The following is a 20,579-nucleotide window of genomic DNA, read 5'->3' on the forward strand; positions in this document are numbered from 1 at the left end:
CCTCTGATCTTTGTAGAAACTCATTGTACAATGCAGGAGTGGACACAAACAGGTGAGGGCCCCTGTACAAGGACAATATATTGGCCTTTTGCAGTCCAATAGCTCATCATAATGTAGAACTCAACCTGCTTTGGAGGTAGAAGTGGCCTCCTAAACCCCTTGGGGTGCACCAATGGTGTTCCGCCTCTGGTACAATGTAACGACATGGTCCCATCTATTGCTTGTATGGCTGCCAATTTTGTTGTGTTCTTGGTGAATGGCGAATGACATTACAACTCTACCAGGTAAGGTTTCCATGTGTGCACATGTGACCCGTCTACTGCCACCAGCATCACAGCGAAGGTTCGGATTGTGAGGTCTGTTCCGCTTGGCTACACTGCAGGTAAACAAATGCGGCTCACCCAGGGTGACCCAGTGAAAGAGTAGCCATGTCACAATGATCAAACAGATCAGGTAGCATGAGTCGGGGAATGGGGCAACTGTTTTGCTTTTCTTCTTTTCTTTGAATATAGAAAAGTTGCTGTTGGTTTAACCTGCAGAGGAGGTCAATCTGCAGACGGAAATGTGCTAAATCATTCATACTACAAATCAGCCAAGTGATGAAAGAACATCTGGATGGTGAAGAAATTCTACATTTAGTGGTATCACCTCTCCACTGGTTAAATAAAACTGACATATCAAGCACATCGCCTTAAGGGCCGAGCTGCAAGCAAGAAGAAATAATACCGAGACCATCAGAGGTAACTAACTGGCAGGCGCCAACCAGCACGGACACCCCTCAATGAGATGTTTCCAACTTAGAGAAAGTTCTTTGTACTGACGGTACAATATACTCTTGGGTTATGATTTTTTTTTTATACTTCTCCTAAATGAGGATCTCTGGTACTCAGGCTACAGTGAGGAGGCAGGAGACCTGTTGAGAAATTAGGTAGACCCTCTGAACGGTGCAAAGAAATCTTCTTGTAAAACTTCTTAGCTGAACCAGAATGGACACCACTCAATGAGAAGTTTCCAAGTTAAGAAAGTTGTTTGTACTGACATTATAAAACACACTTGGGTTTTGATTCTTTTGATAATGACTGCAGAGATGGGATAAGGGAAGACTGAAGTCAGTTCCAGGAACCAAGAAAAAAAGACGGAACAAGTCAAGAATGAAACCATGGAAGGAGAACAGGTGAAGTTATCACAAGTCAATAGCTGCAACAAGGGTCGAGGAACAGACGAGTTCAAAAACAGTCCAAATGTCTTTGGAAACTGCGTGACACCAGCCCTACAATTCGATGTGGGTTTCAACAGTGAGCGTTCTTATATAAAGTTATCACCAACAGATCGGTATTCCTGTTATTCATTAGCAGCACAAACCTCGTGAGAACGTCACTTATGTAACTGCAAAAAACAAATGATGATGAATTTCAGATCCTTAATAATCACAATGAACTAAAGTTTCCATTTTAAACGAGAAAGTCGGCCAATATAATTTTCTATACGGCATAAATGGGCCTTTTTTCTCACTAATTTCTGATCAGACACAACAGTAAATGACCAGTCTAAAAGCAAGAAATGATGAGCAATAAAATATATCATATTGATCCATAATATCGCCATACAAATGATCATTCTTGGTGGAGGGACCTATAAATATAGACATCATATGAGGTTACAAGAGCATCAGTAATACCACGGCTGGTCTAGGAGTCAACTCCTTCTCAAGAGCAAGGAAGGTCTCACTGATGGATATGACTGGCATGCTAACTAACTATTAATTTCCACTAGATCTGTCCTTTAACACTGGATTTTAAAGGGAAGTTGTCAGTAGGTTTTTGCTATTTAATCTGAAAGCGGCACAATATTGGAGCAGGGAGCCTGATTCCAGGGATGTGTCACTTGCTCAGCAGCTTGCTGTAGTTTCAATCAGTGTTTTATCAGCAGGAGATTATCACTGCAGAACTAGGTGTTGCTTGTCAGGAAGTCCAGCTAATCTATGTAACCCCGCCCCCACCACTGATTGGCAGCCTGTTGACAGTATACAAAGGAAGCTACCAATCAGGGGTGTGGGCGGAGTTATAGAGGACTCAGCATTCTGAGCACTGCTACATCTACAACAGAGAAAACAGGGATTCTATCAAAACTACAATAGGCAGCCCAGTAAGTGACAGGAATCAGGCTCTTTGCCCCTTCGTCATGTTGCTGTCAGATAACATAGAAAAACCTACTGACAGATTCCCTTTAATGATGGCCAACATTTTTATTTTTTTTAATTTTTGCCTCGCAACTGTATGAGGTCTTATTTTATGTCAGAGAAATGTTTTTTGGATTTTGGCAATCACCAAAGTACATCTAAATCACTTTGCACCTGCTTTCACAATTTCCCTGTATTCAAGTGGGCGGTTAGGTGATAGCAAGTGTGCGATTTACATATTTTTGGTCACATGCTGACTAGATGCTCATTGTTTTCTCTCAGTAAAAGATTGAGAAAAGCAGATGAGAATCTAGTCGGCATGTGACCGCAAATATGCAAATCACACACTTGTGGTTATGCGAGTGTCCACTCGCACTGGGGATACAGGGGAATCATGACAGTGTGCACATGCGTTACACACTTTCACAATTGGGAAAATTTGTTTAGGGACCGGAAGACCTCCCTTAATAAGATCCAGTAGCTTTTTCTGGCAGCCTTATAGAAAATGAATGGAGCGGAGATGGATAAAAGTCAGAAAAATACATTTTCCATACTGCCGACCGAGGCAGATCCCAGAGTTCGGACCCCTACCAATCAGTAAGTTATCTCTATCCTGTGGATAGGGAATAACATGTTTTCACTTGACAACCCCCTTACCGATGAGAGCTGAAAATCTACCAAATCATTGATTCATCACCCTCTCAATGTTCATTTTAATCTCTATGTGACAACAACACTATAGATGCTACACATATATTTTACCTTGTCCTTTAATTCCAAAAGGAGGCAAAAATTCCCTGATTCTTCCCCATTTTCTAAAGGAATCGTCAAGAAACATTGGTGCTGGTCTTGAGAACCTACAAGACATAGTGAAAAGAATTAGTTCAACTCTTCATCCGTCCTTCAAAATGAATAATCTCAAATGAATCTCAGCGCAGTCAAATGGCTTCAATGACAGTAAAAGAATAAATTCCCCAAATCCAACAACAACCCGACCCAACGGGTGCCGAATAATCAAACATCTCATATTACAAATATTACACATGTAGTCATTCTGCACCAATATTTCTTACTGTTCTTATAGTTTTCTGTGGATTTGTTCCCATTCATCTGATGCATCAGATCTTGCCCCGGATTAGATTTCGAGCCAGATCAGAAAATATTACAATCAGTGTTTTCTTACTCGTCTATCTAAGTCGGATCGATGCACAAAGCAAATAACTTTGTATCATTGGCATCCGGCTCAGGCATAAAAAAATGATCAGACACAACTGATATACTGATTAGAGCAGACAGAATATTGCCCAATTCTAAAAAAGGGTATAGTTCAGATAAATGTTTTTACATGCGACCATCGCTGCTCTACTCTTCCTTTTAGACCCGATAAGTCCCTGAAAAGTGGCATATGGTCACTATTGGTATGGGATTCACTTTTAGCGGATCTATTGCAATAGTTACACAGGACAATTAATTTAGTCTTGTATAATTTTTTCCTTGTTGATATATAAAACATTCTGTTACCCTGAAGGGTGGCGCAAGTGGATTAGTGGACCCACTGTGCCACAGGGCCGGGCTTACCTAGGAAGGAGCGTAGCTAAGCGGCTACCTGGTGTTCACGGGAGCTCCTGATGGTGGAGACAGGCAGGGCTGCAGGTAGCCACCAGGTACCACTCCTAGGCAGATCCCGGTACTGCAGCTGCTGACCCCAGGGGTCAGGTTAGCTGACACAGACTCGGGCTCCGTTCAGACTAAATAGGTTCAGGATCACTGCAGAATGGTTACTGACACAGAGACTCAGACAAGTACTGTAGGTTGTAGCAGTCCGGATACATGGGGTACTCGGATAGGGAAACGTTCAGATACTGGCTGCACCGGGACCAGGGGACTTTGAGAACAGGACTGGCCGCATTAGGACCATGGGACAATGTTCAGGCACTCACCACAACGGGACCAGGGGACTACGGGAACAGGCCACTGGCAGCACCGGGACCAGGGGACCTAACAACTAACTAGTAGGGCAAACTAGACACTAATGAATGCTGCTACTTCAGCGTCTCCCCAAGGGAGAGGGAGTCTTATATACAAGATACCTCCCAGCAATTGGCTGGGAGTCATCTTGCAGGTAAATGCCTCCCAGCAATTCCCTGGGTGCATTTTAATATGTGCACACTGCCCCTTTAAGAACGGTGGAGTGCGTGCACAGGCAGACTAGGCGCGCTGCCAGTAAGTGCGGCGTGAATAACCAGGAGACATGCCAGCAGAAGGGGACCACACCGAGGGGACGGAGCAGTGAGAATACCAGGGTCCCTGCATGGAGGAGGAAGGGAAACCATGCAGGGGTGCTGGCAACAGTGTTACACGTTGTGCTATCCAAATGGACATACAGAACACCATACAGATGAAAAAGATTACATTTTCTGACCAAAACCCTGCCAGTGTATGCAATCCTCAGTTGGACTTCAAACTGACACATGTCACCGGCATTGATACACTGTTACAAAGTATCAGGACAGGAAAGAGATGCTGATGTATGCATCCGTATCAGCTAAATACAACTCCGACATTAGTATTGGGCAACAAAGTTTTCAACATCTTGATGCAATTAGTTGCGGTCGCACTTTCTTACAAAAATTGTGATTTCAAAATTTGTAAAGAATTCGAAAAATTCTAATTATAAATGAAAGTTACAGAACTTATCGTAAGGTGCGGCAAGTGATATCCTAAAATTGGGAAACCCCTTTGACATTACTCGGCGGAGATGTCACTTCCATTGATTTATACACTTGTCCCTCAGATGACTTACAACTAGGAAGTCAGCCAGAGTTTGGACAGATGTCCCCAGTGTTATCACAGACTAGAGGTCACGAAAAAGCAAGCAAAAGGAAAAACCTCAGTGAGAACGTGAATCCTGCCCAGGGGAGTCATCTTCTCGTCTTTTAGTAATCTTCGCTGTGTAGCAGATGGGGGGGAGATTGTAGCAAGAAAACTGGGAGTCAGTGTCAACAGACAGAGCTAAGTTATTCATGAGGGGAGCACAAAACCCTGGAGCTGAGGCCACCGGTATAATGGGCTTCCCGCGTGGACGTGAGGTTACCATCCTGCATTCTACTTCTGGAACAGGAACATTACCTGACACCATCACATTGGTTTTGTCCGGGGCGCGGGGACGGAGGCAGTGAATTATTCATCCCCTTATTATTGAGCGTGTAACATGAACATTCTTACATTAGCTTAAGAGCATACGGCATTATGAGTCCAGAGCACCAAGCTAATTAAAAGGGACAAAACCTCTGACTATATGATTAATTAAAAAACATAACGAGTCCTTAGGATAGGCCTAAAGAGGGTGATCGGTGGTGATCTGACCCAGGTACCCCCACTTATCAGCAAAAAAGACTGAAGGTCAACCTCTACCAAAGAATGCAATATGGTTTAGAGCCTTGCTCTTGTCACTACTGCAATCAAGGGTCTATAAAGATCTATAAAGGGTTAAACCAAAGGGTACAACGTCCATAATTTGGGATGCCAAGTGCTGTTGGGCGACACTTCAAGAGGAGATGCCGCTCACCTCTACTCATTGTTACTGGTAGATGGCGGCACCATCATCTCATGATAATTGATGAAGATGTCGACACATCATTAGTTTGTAGCAAATTTGTGAAATGTAGCACGAGAGTCAATGAAAGGGGATGAGATTTACTCTACGAAACATCGATCATACTGGGAAACGTGTATTATTTGTATCTGTCGGTTCCCCAAAGAACATTCAAGTAACTAAATACAATTTTGGGAAAATTTTCAAAATTAGTGGGACATAAATTAGATGATGTACAGACCATATATCTTTAGCATTTATATCTCAAGCATACACTAAAGACCCATGTACACTGGCTGGTATCTACAGATAGTAACGCTAATGACCCATCATTCACAATAATCCTGTAATGTAAATGGGTTGAGCGACTGAACGATGAGTGCAAAAACGCTCGTTCATCCTGCGTGAAAACGTTTTTTTAAGCGAGCGAAAAAATTCTAGTTCAACATTTGAAAATTGTGTAATGGAAACGGAGATTGTTCATTTGTTCAACGATTTGACCGACAAAAAAGTGAAGTGGAGATTCATGTCCTAAATAGGTATAGGTAACAAAAAACATTGGCAAACCTCTAAGTGTGTACTACATAATATCTGTGAGAGAGGGGTTTTTGCTCAATCGGACAGATCTACAGGTGCAACGCCACAACTTGGCCAGTGTCCTTAAACACTAGTTGCGGCAGATCCACCTTGGGCGATCCGGTCGTGGTAGAAGAATTCGAGGATACAAAAAACTGAGTGGATATGGGCGCCACATTAGAGGACAAGGCATGTTAGATGGAGGAAGAAGGTAGCTCGCCTTTCAAACACATTGCCAAATAAAAGGTTTTATACCGTAATATTCAGTTTCCCTGAAATCCTTATCCCCCTGTGTGGCGCCCATGTCTACTCAGTTGTTTCTAGCTTTGAATTCCAATGGGTATCTGTCTGTGTGAACAAAGTACACAATGTAAAATGTAACGATCGCTATTCAACTATTTCATGCACGACACTTATCTGAACATGTTTTCTAATCATGAGTTACGATCGCAACGTTCTGTGTTAAAAATATTATCTGCAAGTGTAAGCGAACCCTAACAGCACAAGTTGTACATAAAAATCCCCTGGATATAGCAGTTTGATGAATGGGCTTCTACCAAGGTGGCCATACTCCTCAAGCAGCCTTAGGTCAAATGCTTGTTTGGCCAATCGTGAATGTGTCCTCACAAGGAGAAGGGAATCTTCCAGACCATCTGTCCCTTCCAGAGATGTTATCTCCCATTAGCCAATACTCGGGATGCCTCAACACACTTTAGACAGTTGGTCGAATGTGGCAGCTTTGTCCGTCATTAATTAAAGAGAATCCATCATTCGACTCATGCTTCCTAAATTCCTAAACTACGATATACACAAGACCCATAGCGTAGAGATGACTCTAAAGTGCCACAATCAGGCACCTCGGCTCATCCAACATCACTCCATTGAAATTTCAAAATCAAAAGAACGAGAAGTTTATGATTTGAAATATCTATATAGAAACTTTTATTGAAAAAATACAAACATATCAAACATATTTCAATTTAAAAATAGGACAGCAAGTGAAGAAGCACCTCTACTCTGCAAACTTAAAGTGCCAATAGTGCTTAACAAAGGTGCATAATCCACAGTAGTGGGTAGCTTTCGTTATAATTGCAGGCACAAAATCTGGGCAAAAAAGCCCATAAGAGCAGGCAAGAAAAATCAAAGGAGTCATACATGCATTTGTGAACTTGTAAAGGGCCAGGAGCAGAAGGTAAAGACATCAATGATTGATTTTACCAGGGCAAGAGTGCAGAGTAGAGAGTGAGGATGGAACCAGGTAGAGGGGCAGACCCCACACAGACCTCCAACGCGCGTTTCGCACTTGCTTTCACAACGAGGGATACGAGCAGCATGAATTAGAGTTTCTCTGCAGTCAGGTATGTCAGGTATGAAATCCTCCAACTGTAACATCCCTGGTGGCGTGCTTGCATAGTGCACCACCTCCCACTATGCAAGACCGCAATCTTACCTGTCTGTCCAGTCTGCTATTCCTGCTCCAGTTTATGCTGTGTGCATGTCCCTTGACTGACTGCTTAGGGCGGCGGCCCAGTTACTTCCTGATTCTTATAGCTGCTGTGGGCGCACCCCTAATGCGTCTCCAGCCTATTGCTGTGAGTCACTGGATATTTAAACCCCCTCCATCCAGTAGGAGGTGCCTGAGCAACACCTTCACTCAATTTGTCTTTGCAACTGTATTGCCAGGTCCTGTCCTGTTACCTCTGACTTCTAGTCTGTTTCCGCCTCTCTGGGGGCTTCATTCCCAGACCTGTTACCTGTGACTTCTAGTCTGTTTCCACCTCTCTGGGGGCTGTATACCCAGACTTGCTCCTGTATCTCGTTGCAGTGTCAGTTCCTGTCTGAACACTGTCCTAGCCTGTTTGTCCTCCTCTCTGGGGGCTGTATACCCAGACTTGCTCCTGTATCTCGTTGCAGTGTCAGTTCCTGTCTGAACACTCTCCTAGCCTGTTTGTCCGCCTTTCTGGGGGCCATATACCCAGACTCGCACCTGTATCTTGTTGCAGTGTCAGTTCCTGTCTGAACACTCTCCTAGCCAGTTTGTCTCTGTGTCCATACCTTCCCTTTTCCTGCAGTCTGTGAACCTGCACCTAACTCCTACTCATTGTCTCTGTACTTCTGTTGTGAGTTTAGAGTCCACTCGCTACTTCACTGCAAGTACCTTGTGTGTATCTGGTTTTGCTTGTCCCTTCCAGTCTGTTCAGTGTGAACAGAGCCCTGTCCTCTCTGCTCTGCCTTGTTCACCGCTCCGGCGGTTTCGCTCTGCTCTGCCTTGTTCACCGCTCCGGCGGTTTTGCTCTGCCTTGCTCACCGCTCTGGCGGTTCCTTCCTGCTCTGCCTTGCTCACCGCTCCGGCGGTTCCACTCTGCTCTGCCTTGCTCACCGCTCCAGCGGTTCCGCTCTGCTCTGCCTTGCTTACCACTCCGGCGGTTCCTTCCTGCTCTGCCTTGCTCACCGCTCCGGCGGTTCCACTCTGCTCTGCCTTGCTCACCGCTCCGGCGATTCCGCTCTGCTCTGCCTTGCTCACCGCTCTGGCGGTTCCTTTCTGCTCTGCCTTGCTCACCGCTCCGGTGGTTCCTCTCTGCTCTGCCTTGTTCACCGCTCCAGCGATTCATCTCTGCTCTGCTTGTCTACCGCATCTGCGGTTCTGTTCCTGAATCCCAGTCTGTACTGGACCCTATCCAGCCGGCACTCCAGCCGTGCTTGCCAGTACCCCCCTGTCTGCATACCAGCCGTGCTTGCCAGTATCCTCCTGTCTGCACTCCAGCCGTGCTTCCAGTACCTACCTGTCTGCATACCAGCCGTGCCTGCCAATACCCACCTGTCTGTATGCCAGTCTAACCTGCCTGTTCCTGCATTCCCCGGTGTGGGTCAACAGCTGTGACCGGGGTCTGTCCTGGAGTAGCACCTGGTCTCTCTGCTCGGTTCCTCCTTGGTTCATGGAGTCGTTAGCCGCTGTGCGACCTTGGTCGGATCGGGTAGATACTTAGTTACGCCCCTCCGGTAGATACTTAGTTACGCCCCGCCAGGCACTCCTCGGTTCATGGTACAGTGGGATCACTAATCACGCTCACGCCAGTCAGTCCAGGTGTGAGCGTAACACCAACGTTTCAAAGAAATCATAGTTTGAAAAGCCAATCATAGGGAGAGACGTGACTAGTCCGCAGTTGCCCACGGCCGGCTTCTTCCCGCACTGCTCTAGTTGATGGACACACTCCTCAAACTATGTTTTCACTGAAACGCTGCAGTAGTGTTCCTCATTGTTCTCTTCTTTAACGGGATACATGACATGAAGTATAGAAACCTTCATAACCCTATGATCACTACTTTAGGTCATCTATCATCAGTGCTGGAAATCTTTTTTAGATGTGCCAAATAATTAGTGTTTCGTCTAATATAAACCACCAACACTGCTGGTAGTTTTAATGGCAATTTAAATGTTTTCCAGGCAATGTTGTAATGCATCGGCCATAGGCTCCCTGACTCCATTACATTGCTATTATAGATATGTGAGAACTGACGTCATTTACAGTAAATATATCTCAAAGTAGCAGGCTTATCTTTTTAGTATGTAGAATTAAAGTGTGGATTATCTACCATCAACATTTTATAAAATAATGTGCCAATAAAGTGCTCTAACGGCAGATGCAGCTTCACACAACCCCAGAGAGATGGCACCTACAGATATGGCTGACACTTGCTCAGCAATTGAAGTTAATACTGTACAAACCGGGCGTCAACCAAGCCCTGCTCCGATGTCACCAAGCGGTCATCATAGATCAGGCGGGAATAGATAATTAATGTAAAAAAAAAATCAAACCACCGACAAAGATTGTTCACAAGGATCTGGTGGACATCCCATTCATAGTCAGTCATCTACAGTTTTGTCATTATCTTTGATTTATTTTGCATTTACAATAGTCAGTTGTAATTCTTATCAATTTATCAAGATTGGCGTTTCTTGTGCCAGTCTTGGAAAAAAAAAATCAGCCGGTGAAAGTTGTTAAAAATTAGAAACACGTATTATTTTATTAATTTGGTGCATCTTTAAGGGGTTTTCCGATTTTGGAAAATCCCTTTAAAAAACCCCATAAACAATTAAACTGTACTTTACTCAAGTCCCCTAGTTCAATGTTGAGTCTTCGCTGCTGCTCTTGATGTCTGTTGTTGTCTGCAGCGCTGACATCATGTTGACAGCGCTGCAGCCAGTCAGTGAGCTTAGTGGCTTATGCTGTCTACTTGGGTAGAGCCACTGAACACAGTGATTGGATGCAGGACTGACGACATGACACCGCTGTACACAATAAAAGACACCCAGTCAGGGTGAATAAGGCACAGATTCAGGCTCGAACTGGCCCACAGCAGAAAAGGAGAATCCTCTGGTGGGCCCCTTTTAAATGAGCAGTACTTGGCATTATACACTTGAATCACTATGTACAGACAAAGGCAGCATCTTATTCATTTAACAATGTACCGGGTTCATTGTTGTATAAATTTGTGATTGAGGATAATGTCACATTTGCATATAGCTGAAAAGTGGGGCCCTGGAGTTGGTTACTGGTGGGCTCTTGGCACCCCAGTCCGACACTGAATTAGTATGTTTGTTTGTTTGCTTTTTTAAAACAAATCTCAGGAGGGAAACAGGGGTCCAGCACTGATTGTACGACGCTGCAATCGATGACTGTTAGGCTATGTGCCCACGATGCAGAAATGCTCAGGATTTTTTCCTGAGCGTTTCTGCATCTACCTGGCAGAAAAAAACGCATGGGGATTGTACATGTGGATTGTACATGCGGATTGTACATGCATTTTCCTGCCAGGGACATGCGGAAATGGAGCGTTTATTCACTGACATTTCCGCATGTGGATTGACAAGCGCTTTCCAAGCGATTAGCATCACTTGGAAAGTGCTTGTGACAACTAGGTCACACTATATAAATCCATGCAAACAGCAGTATAGTGTGACCCGAGAGAGTGGTAAAAATAAAAAAATAAATATATACTTACCCTCCGATGGCCCGCGCTGGCTTGTGTCGCTCGGTCCCGGCTGCCGGCAGCAATGAATTTAAAGACCTGCCGACGTCAGCGTCGCGTGACCCGTCACATGACTCTGACGTCAGCGCAGGTCCTTCAACTCACTGCAAAGTGCCAGGAAGCAAGTAGGAGCGCAGCGCGGGCCGACAGAAGGTAAGTATACATTTATTTTTTATTTTATTCTTTTTTTACAGATTTTTAATGGTACCTGGGAGTGGAGGAGACTCTCCTCTCCTCCACACCCGGGTATCATCCGCACATTAGAACGCTTGGATTATGCATCTACATATACAGTGATGCGTAATCCATGCGGTCTAATGCAAGTCAATGGCGGCGAAGACGCAGCACTTCCGCAAAATAATTGGTAGTGCTGCGTTTTTTTCCGCAATGATAATCCGCAGCGGAAATTTCCGCAGCATGTGCACAGCACATGCGGATTATCATTGGGGAACATTGCTGCCCTACTACCATGCGTTTTTAATGCGTTTCCGCAGCTGCAAAAACGCTGCGGAAACGCATTAAAAATGCATCGTGGGCACACAGCCTTATTGTCTGCAGCACTGGTATCATGTTGACAGCGCTGCAGCTAATCAGTAGCTCCGATAGGCTGGTGCAGGTTTGAGCTGCAGTAGTTTTCTGCTAAAAAGCACTCCACTTTCCGGCATGAATCTACAATTCCCATTAAACTCAGTCTGCGTCAAACACCAATGCAAGAGTTCAGAAACAAAAAAAAAACAGGGCATCTTGTGTTTTCGTTGCTCTACAAGTCTAGATTTGTTTTGGTTTAAATTACTTATTCACAAAATACAAGTGAATTGTGGAACAAGTGTGCACAGATGGACAGAATCCAGCAGTGCATGAAGGAGTGCCAGCAATTATGTAGGGACACACAGGCATCTCTTATATTTGTATGATCAACACTGGAAATGTGCAGAACAATCTACAATGAGACATGGCTGCAGCAAAGATCCTACTGGTCATATAGCTGCCATGTGGAAGAGCTGCTGGGTCCAACAAGACTCAGAGCCCGAAATGTGAAAGAGGAGCTATTTCCCTCTAAGGGTCTGTGCACATAGGGGCAGTATTATAGTAGTTATAGTCTTGTACATAGAAGCAGTATTATAGTAGTTATATTCTTGTACATAGTAGCAGTATTATAGCAGTTATATTCTTGTACATGGGGGGCAGTATTATAGTAGTTATATTCTTGTACATAGGAGCAGTATTATAGTAGTTATATTCTTGTACATAGGGGCAGTATTATAGTAGTTATATTCTTGTACATAGGGGGCAGTATTATAGTAGTTATATTCTTGTACATAGGGGAAGTATTATAGTAGTTATATTCTTGTACATAGGAGCAGTATTATAGTAGTTATATTCTTGTACATAGGAGCAGTATTATAGTAGTTATATTCTTGTACATAGGAGCAGTATTATAGTAGTTATATTCTTGTACATAGGGGCAGTATTATAGTAGTTATATTCTTGTACATAGGGGGCAGTATTATAGTAGTTATATTCTTGTACATAGGGGAAGTATTATAGTAGTTATATTCTTGTACATAGGGGAAGTATTATAGTAGTTACATTCTTGTACATAGGGGCAGTATTATAGTAGTTATATTCTTGTACATAGGGGCAGTATTATAGTAGTTATATTCTTGTACATAGGGGGCAGTATTATAGTAGTTATATTCTTGTACATAGGGGAAGTAATATAGTAGTTATATTGTTGTACGTAGGGAGCAGTATTATAGTAGTTATATTCTTGTACATAGGAGCAGTATTATAGTAGTTATATTCTTGTACATAGGAGCAGTATTATAGTAGTCATATTCATGTACATAGGAGCAGTATTATAGTAGTTATATTCTTGTACATAGGGGCAGTATTATAGTAGTTATATTCTTGTACATAGGGGGCAGTATTATAGTAGTTATATTCTTGTACATAGGGGCAGTATTATAGCAATCATATTCTTGTACATAGGAGCAGTATTATAGTAGTCATATTCATGTACATAGGAGCAGTATTATAGTAGTTATATTCTTGTACATAGGGGCAGTATTATAGTAGTTATATTCTTGTACATATGGGCAGTATTATAGTAGTTATATTCTTGTACATAGGAGCAGTATTATAGTAGTCATATTCTTGTACATATGGGCAGTATTATAGTAGTTATATTCTTGTACATAGGGGCAGTATTATAGTAGTCATATTCATGTACATAGGAGCAGTATTATAGTAGTTATATTCTTGTACATAGGAGCAGTATTATAGTAGTCATATTCTTGTACATATGGGCAGTATTATAGTAGTTATATTCTTGTACAGAGGGGCAGTATTATAGTAGTTATATTCTTGTACATAGGGGCAGTATTATACTAGTTATATTCTTGTACATAGGGGCAGTATTATATTAGTTATATACTTGTACATAGGAGCAGTATTATAGTAGTTATATTCTTGTACATAGGAGCAGTATTATAGTAGTTATATTCTTGTACATATGGGCAGTATTATAGTAGTTATATTCTTGTACATAGGGGCAGTATTATAGTAGTTATATACTTGTACATAGAAGCAGTATTATAGTAGTTATATTCTTGTACATAGGAGCAGTATTATAGTAGTTATATTCTTGTACATAGGGAGCAGTATTATAGTAGTTATATTCTTGTACATAGGAGCAGTATTATAGTAGTTATATTCTTGTACATAGGAGCAGTATTATAGTAGTCATATTCATGTACATAGGAGCAGTATTATAGTAGTTATATTCTTGTACATAGTAGCAGTATTATAGTAGTTATATTCTTGTACATAGTAGCAGTATTATAGTAGTTATATTCTTGTACATAGGGGCAGTATTATAGTAGTTATATTCTTGTACATGGGAGCAGTATTATAGTAGTTATATTCTTGTACATAGGAGCAGTATTATAGTAGATATATTCTTGTACATAGTATCAGTATTATAGTAGTCATATTCTTGTACATAGGGGCAGCATTATAGTAGTTATATTCTTGTACATAGTATCAGTATTATAGTAGTTATCTTCTTGTACATAGGGGCAGTATTATAGTAGTTATATTCTTGTACCTAGGGAGTAGTATTATAGTAGTTATATTCTTGTACATAGTATCAGTATTATAGTAGTTATATTCTTGTACATAGGGGCAGTATTATAGTAGTTATATTCTTGTACCTAGGGAGTAGTATTATAGTAGTTATATTCTTGTACATAGGAGCAGTATTATAGTAGTTATATTCTTGTACATAGGGGCAGTATTATATTAGTTATATTCTTGTACATAGGGAGCAGTATTATAGTAGTTATATTCTTGTACATAGGAGCAGTATTATAGTAGTTATATTCTTGTACATAGTGGCAGTGTAACATACCTGGTGGCGGGCTTGCATGGTGCACCATCTCTCACTATGCAAGATCGCAAACTTGATCATCAGTCCAGTCTGCTAGCCTGGCTTCTTTCCATGCTGTCTGCTTGCCTCTGTTCTGGCTGCTTAGGGCGGTGGCCCGGTCACTTCCTGTTTCTTGTAGCTGCTGTGGGCACACCCCTAATGCGTCCTCAGCCTATTGCTGTCTGTCACTGGATATTTAAACCAGCTTCACCTGAGCAACTTTAACATTCAGTGTGCTCCTTTACTCTGAATGTGCCAGGTCCTGTTCTGTTTTTCCCTGCCTGTCCGCCTTCCTGGAGGCTGTATTTCCAGGCCTGTCTGAACACGCTCCTTGCCTGCTCGTTTCTGCCTCTGGGGGCCGTATACCCAGGCTCGTTCCTGTATTTCGCTGCAGTAACAGTTCCTGTCTGACCTGTCTCCTAACCTATTACTTGTTTTGTCTTTATGTCCATTTCCTCCCTTTTGCTGCAGTGTCTGAACCAGCTCTTGGCTATACCTAGGTTCGTTCCTGTATTTCGTTGCAGTACAGTTCCTGTCTGAACTGTCTCCTAACCTGTTACCTGTTTTGTCCCTATGTCCGTTTCCTCCCTTTTGCTGCAGTGTCTGAACCAGCACTTGGCTATACCTAGGCTCGTTCCTGTATTTCGTTGCAGTACAGTTCCTGTCTGAACTGTCTCCTAACCTGTTTTGTCTCTTTGTCCGTTTCCTCTCTTTTTCTGCAAGAGTCTGAACCTGCACCTAACTCCTACTCGTTTTCGCTGTACTTTTGTTTGTGAGTTTGGAGTCCACTCGCTACTTCTTTGCAAGTACCTTGTGTGTATCTGGTTCTGCCTTTCCCTTCCAGTCTGTTCCGTGTGAACAGAGCCCTGCCCCCTCTGCTCTGTCTTTGCTCACCGCTTTGGCGGTTTATCGCTGCTCTGCCTTAGTTATATTCTTGTAAGTATGAGCAGCATTATAATAGTAATTGTCTTGTACATAGGGGGCAGTATTATAGTAGTTATATTCTTGGACATAGGGGCAGTATTATAGTAGTTATATTCTTGTACATGGGAGCAGTATTATAGTAGTTATATTCTTGTACATAGGGGGGCAGTATTATAAAAGTTATATTCCTGTGCATAGGAGGCAGTATTATAATAGTTATATTCTTGTACATAGGGGGCAGTATTATAACAGTTATATTCTTGTACATAGGAGGCAGTATTATAGTAGTTATATTCTTGTACATAGGAGCAGTATTATAGTAGTTATATTCTTGTACATAGGAGGCAGTATTATAGTAGTTATATTCTTGTACATAGGAGCAGTATTATAGTAGTTATATTCTTGTACATGGGAACAGTATTATAGTAGCTATATTCTTGTACATAGGGTGCAGTATTATAGTAGTTATATTCTTGTACATAGGAGCAGTATTATAGTAGTTATATTCTTGTACATAGGAGCAGTATTATAGTAGTTATATTCTTGTACATAGGGGCAGTATTATAGTAGCTATATTCTTGTACATAGGGGGCAGTATTATAGTAGATATATTCTTGTACATAGGGAGCAGTATAATAGTAGTTATATTCTTGTACATAGGAACAGTATTATAGTAGTTATATTCTTGTACATGGGAACAGTATTATAGTAGTTATATTCTTGTACATAGGGGGCAGTATTATAGTAGTTATATTCTTGTACATAGGGAGCAGTATAATAGTAGTTATATTCTTGTACATAGGAACAGTATTATAGTAGTTATATTCTTGTACATGGGAACAGTATTATAGTAGTTATATTCTTGTACATAGGGGGCAGTGTTATAGTAGTTATATTCTTGTACATAGGGGCAGTATTATAGTAGTTATATTCTTGTACATAGGAGCAGTATTATAGTAGTTATATTCTTGTACATGGGAACAGTATTATAGTAGCTATATTCTTGTACATAGAGTGCAGTATTATAGTAGTTATATTCTTGTACATAGGAGCAGTATTATAGTAGCTATATTCTTGTACATAGGGGGCAGTATTATAGTAGATATATTCTTGTACATAGGGGGCAGTATTATAGTAGCTATATTCTTGTACATAGGGGGGTAGTATTATAGTACTTATATTCTTGCACATAGGGGCAGTATTATATTAGTTATATTCTTGTACATAGGGGCAGTATTATAGCAGTTATATTCTTGCACATAGGAGCAGTATTATAGTAGTTATATTCTTGTACATAGGGAGCAGTATTATAGTAGTTATATTCTTGTACATAGGAGGCAGTATTATAGTAGTTATATTCTTGTACATAGGGGCAGTATTATAGTAGTTATATTCTTGTACATAGGGAGCAGTATTATAGTAGTTATATTCTTGTACATAGGAGGCAGTATTATAGTAGTTATATTCTTGTACATAGGGGCAGTATTATAGTAGTTATATTCTTGTACATAGGAACAGTATTATAGTAGTTTTATTCTTGTACATAGGGGACAGTATTATAGTAGTTATATTCTTGTACATAGGGAGCAGTATTATAGTAGTTATATTTTTGTACATAGGAGCAGTATTATAGTAGTTATATTCTTGTACAGAGGGGACAGTATTATAGTAGTTATATTCTTGTACATAGGGAGCAGTATTATAGTAGTTATATTTTTGTACATAGGAACAGTATTATAGTAGTTATATTCTTGTACATAGTTTTATTGATATTAGATTCATTGAAAAATAATGCAGAATACAGAAATTGCTCTCTGTCATTTAATGTGCTATTATTCATCTTGGTGTAGACAGGTTTATAATCCTTTTACAGCACGTACTCATTGCAAGACACAGGGTGAGTTACTGCATCATTTATTTCTTCACACGTAGATGGTGATATTTTGTCAGGCTTGTAAGGTTGGTTGGGTTTCACTACACAGCGATTATCTTCCCATTAAACATGACATCAGCGCGTTACGGGTTCTTGATGGCATAAAAAGAAAATGGCTCAAGTACCCGCCATCCACAGATTCTTGTCTTCATAGACTGGGGGATGGGGGATGTTGACTGTGTAAGATGACGGCTTCTTCTCGGCTTAGGTGGTGATTGTAGTTTTTTAATACTGGAATTTTCCCAGTACACAAAGAATAAAGCGAGTGACTGGGACAAGACAAAGATACATAAATTTCCTGGCAGACAAAATATCTTGCATCCTGAATAAAGAGACCAAAGCTGTAGAGATTTACCAGTTTTGGGCAAAAGCATATCCAATGCTCCATGGCTGCCCCTCTCCGCCTACATACACGGCACAGTGTACCGACACCGCCGCTTTACAAGGAGCCTTAAGCTGCATATACACTGAGAGATAATCGTGAACTCTTATTTCACAATTAGCTTGCTGCATAAACATGCTGCTTATCACCCGATGAACGAGCAATATGCCTTTTAGATGGACCGACAGGCGGCACGACACAACCACCGATCGGTAAACTTTTCCCGATCGTCGGTTGTTTAAACGCTATACTTAATCACTCAGTGATTGTTCTTGGCAGCGTGAGTCCTGTTTACACAGGATGATGCTCTGCTGAGAACGATGATTTTTAATGCTGCACAAAAGATCATTTCACCCGACGAACGAGTGTTTTGCTCGTTTATGGAGAAGTCGGCCGCCTGTCTACACTGAAAAATTATCGTGAGACAAGTTGTTTAACAATGCTCATTCACGATTATCTTGCAATCTTGTAATTATCTTGTAAAAGCCGCTTTACACTTCACCGTACATTAACAAACCACGTAAACAAGTTATCTCTGCCCACGATACCACAACTAAAGGGGATATGCATTTATCAAGGGGAAGTCCTCCATGATCTTGCTTTGATTGTGACATTGCTGAACAGTGAAACAAATGAACAGTTTAGTATTTGTTTTCATGAATCCCGTCACGGATTAACCATTATATTTATCACAGAAGAAGAAGCCAAAATGTTACAAGTTTGGTGATATAACTGCATAGTTTCTAAACCACAAATATCCAAAAGTTTCACATCATGGGATTTTACAATAGATGTTATGTGGTTCAGATTTCAGTTTTCAAACTTCTTAAATGGTCCAAAACTAACAGCGCTGATGGGGTTGGAGTCAGGACTGGGAACAAATTGTAAGCATGACATTATAGGAATTATTGCCTATATCTGTTCCATGTCAGCCTATAGGAGCTTTCATCATCACCAGACCTCAAAATCACCCAAAAGAAAGCTTAAGGGTGTTATCCAGGATTGTTTATTTTTACAATGAGTCTAAAAACTAACAGGCAGGTAGTTGCTTCCTACCTGCCTGTTGTGCCCGGCGCCGATCTCTTCCGGCACAGAGTGGTCACAGACCGGCGATTCAGCGGCTTCTGCTGACGTCATGTCAACTGAGCAGCAGCTTCTCTTCCGCTCTCCTTCTATTCATGGGGTGTGACTGCTGATGTCATGCTGATTGACATCCGGCTCCCCGCTGCCTAACTGCGGGAAGCCAGCTGTCAATCAATATGACACCGACAGTCACGCCTTGTTGACAGAGCAGCCCGGAAGAAGAATAGCTGCTCTGTTGAAGTGAAGCAGAAGCAGCCATGACCGTTCTGAGGAAGTGCTGGCTAGGACAGGCAGGTAGTTGCTAGCTATTTTTTTTTTTTACTATGACCCAAAAAACTAATTTAGTCCAGGATAACCCCTCTAAATTAAAGAATATTTACATGGCACTGAAGGATGTATTCTGTCAGGATTTAGCAACGCTCTACTTGAACTTTTCTCACATCCTTGGGGGATATACTCTGCACAGTTTCTAAAAAGTTATTTTCTATAGTTTTTCAAGTTACAGTAAAAACTATAAAAATAGCAAAATACAATGAGCTGCTGATGAGTAATTATGTGTAAGAGTAGAAAACAGAAACATCTGGAACAGGAGACAATTATTTTTTTTTTTTTTAAACTGTAATTTTTATTGAAATTTTTGGAAAATTACAAATCACAGAGTTTCTATTACAGAGTAAAACTCAATGAAACTTTTATTTAAGGGAGTAAATAATCAGCCGAGATCCGGCAGAAAAACTCAGCAAAAGGAACAGGAGGCAATTGTGATGCTAAATCAGGTAATTACAGAAAAAGTCACATTTCACTCCCAACATCTGCAGAACTGTCCGTATATAAATGTATGCATCAGCAGCTACGTCAGGTCAATTGAAACAGTAAATGCTGGGGCCTGGTTGAGTTGTTTTTTTTTCGGGGTTAATAATTCCCGTAAGATTTGTTGCTACTGACACTTTGAGCCAAACATCAACACACATTAAGCAGCAGTGGAGCGGTTATTCCTGCTAAGCACTCGCAATCCCCTCCGGCTCCAGGATAATCGCCCCTTACTGTAAAGATTCACTTTTTATGAGAAAAGCCAATATAAATGTGATGAAACAATGTGTCGTCCCTTGTAGGTAGCGTCACTTATACTAAACCCTTCTGAGAGATGGTGCATACCAGAACATGGAAACAGCAAGTCAGGTCCTCCGATCGCAGGCACAACTTTAAAATAAAAGTTTTTATGTATACAAGATCAATACATGAGAACTTAAAGGGGCTTGTCAAGCGTTCTAGGATAATTTGCATCTCAAGTCAACTTTTCTTTTCAAGATCTCTGTTTGCTAAGAGTGAATGGAAATGATCTTGATACAAGTTATGCACTTTGGGAAAAATTCATATGTCGGTGTGTCCTGTGATGCACAGACTGGCCGCGGGTCTCCTGACCTGATTTTGACAGTCTCGTAGGCA

At 41.4% G+C, this 20,579-nt stretch overlaps 1 protein-coding gene across 9 annotated transcripts in view; it reads right to left on the reverse strand.

Annotated features, from left to right (window-relative positions):
• ST3GAL3 (ST3 beta-galactoside alpha-2,3-sialyltransferase 3) overlaps nucleotides 1-20,579 on the reverse strand; it is a 421,053-nt gene that overhangs the window by 38,510 nt on the left and 361,964 nt on the right. For all 9 annotated transcript variants that reach the window (XM_073643621.1, XM_073643622.1, XM_073643625.1 and 6 more), the window contains one exon: nucleotides 2,942-3,036. In XM_073643621.1, coding sequence (XP_073499722.1) covers nucleotides 2,942-3,036 — 95 coding nt within the window. The remainder of the gene's footprint in view (nucleotides 1-2,941; nucleotides 3,037-20,579) is intronic.

The sequence above is a fragment of the Phyllobates terribilis genome, unplaced genomic scaffold, assembly GCF_046119375.1.
Source record: "Phyllobates terribilis strain yellow unplaced genomic scaffold, ASM4611937v1 Scaffold_8__6_contigs__length_399053987, whole genome shotgun sequence".
Classification (NCBI taxonomy): domain Eukaryota; kingdom Metazoa; phylum Chordata; class Amphibia; order Anura; family Dendrobatidae; genus Phyllobates; species Phyllobates terribilis.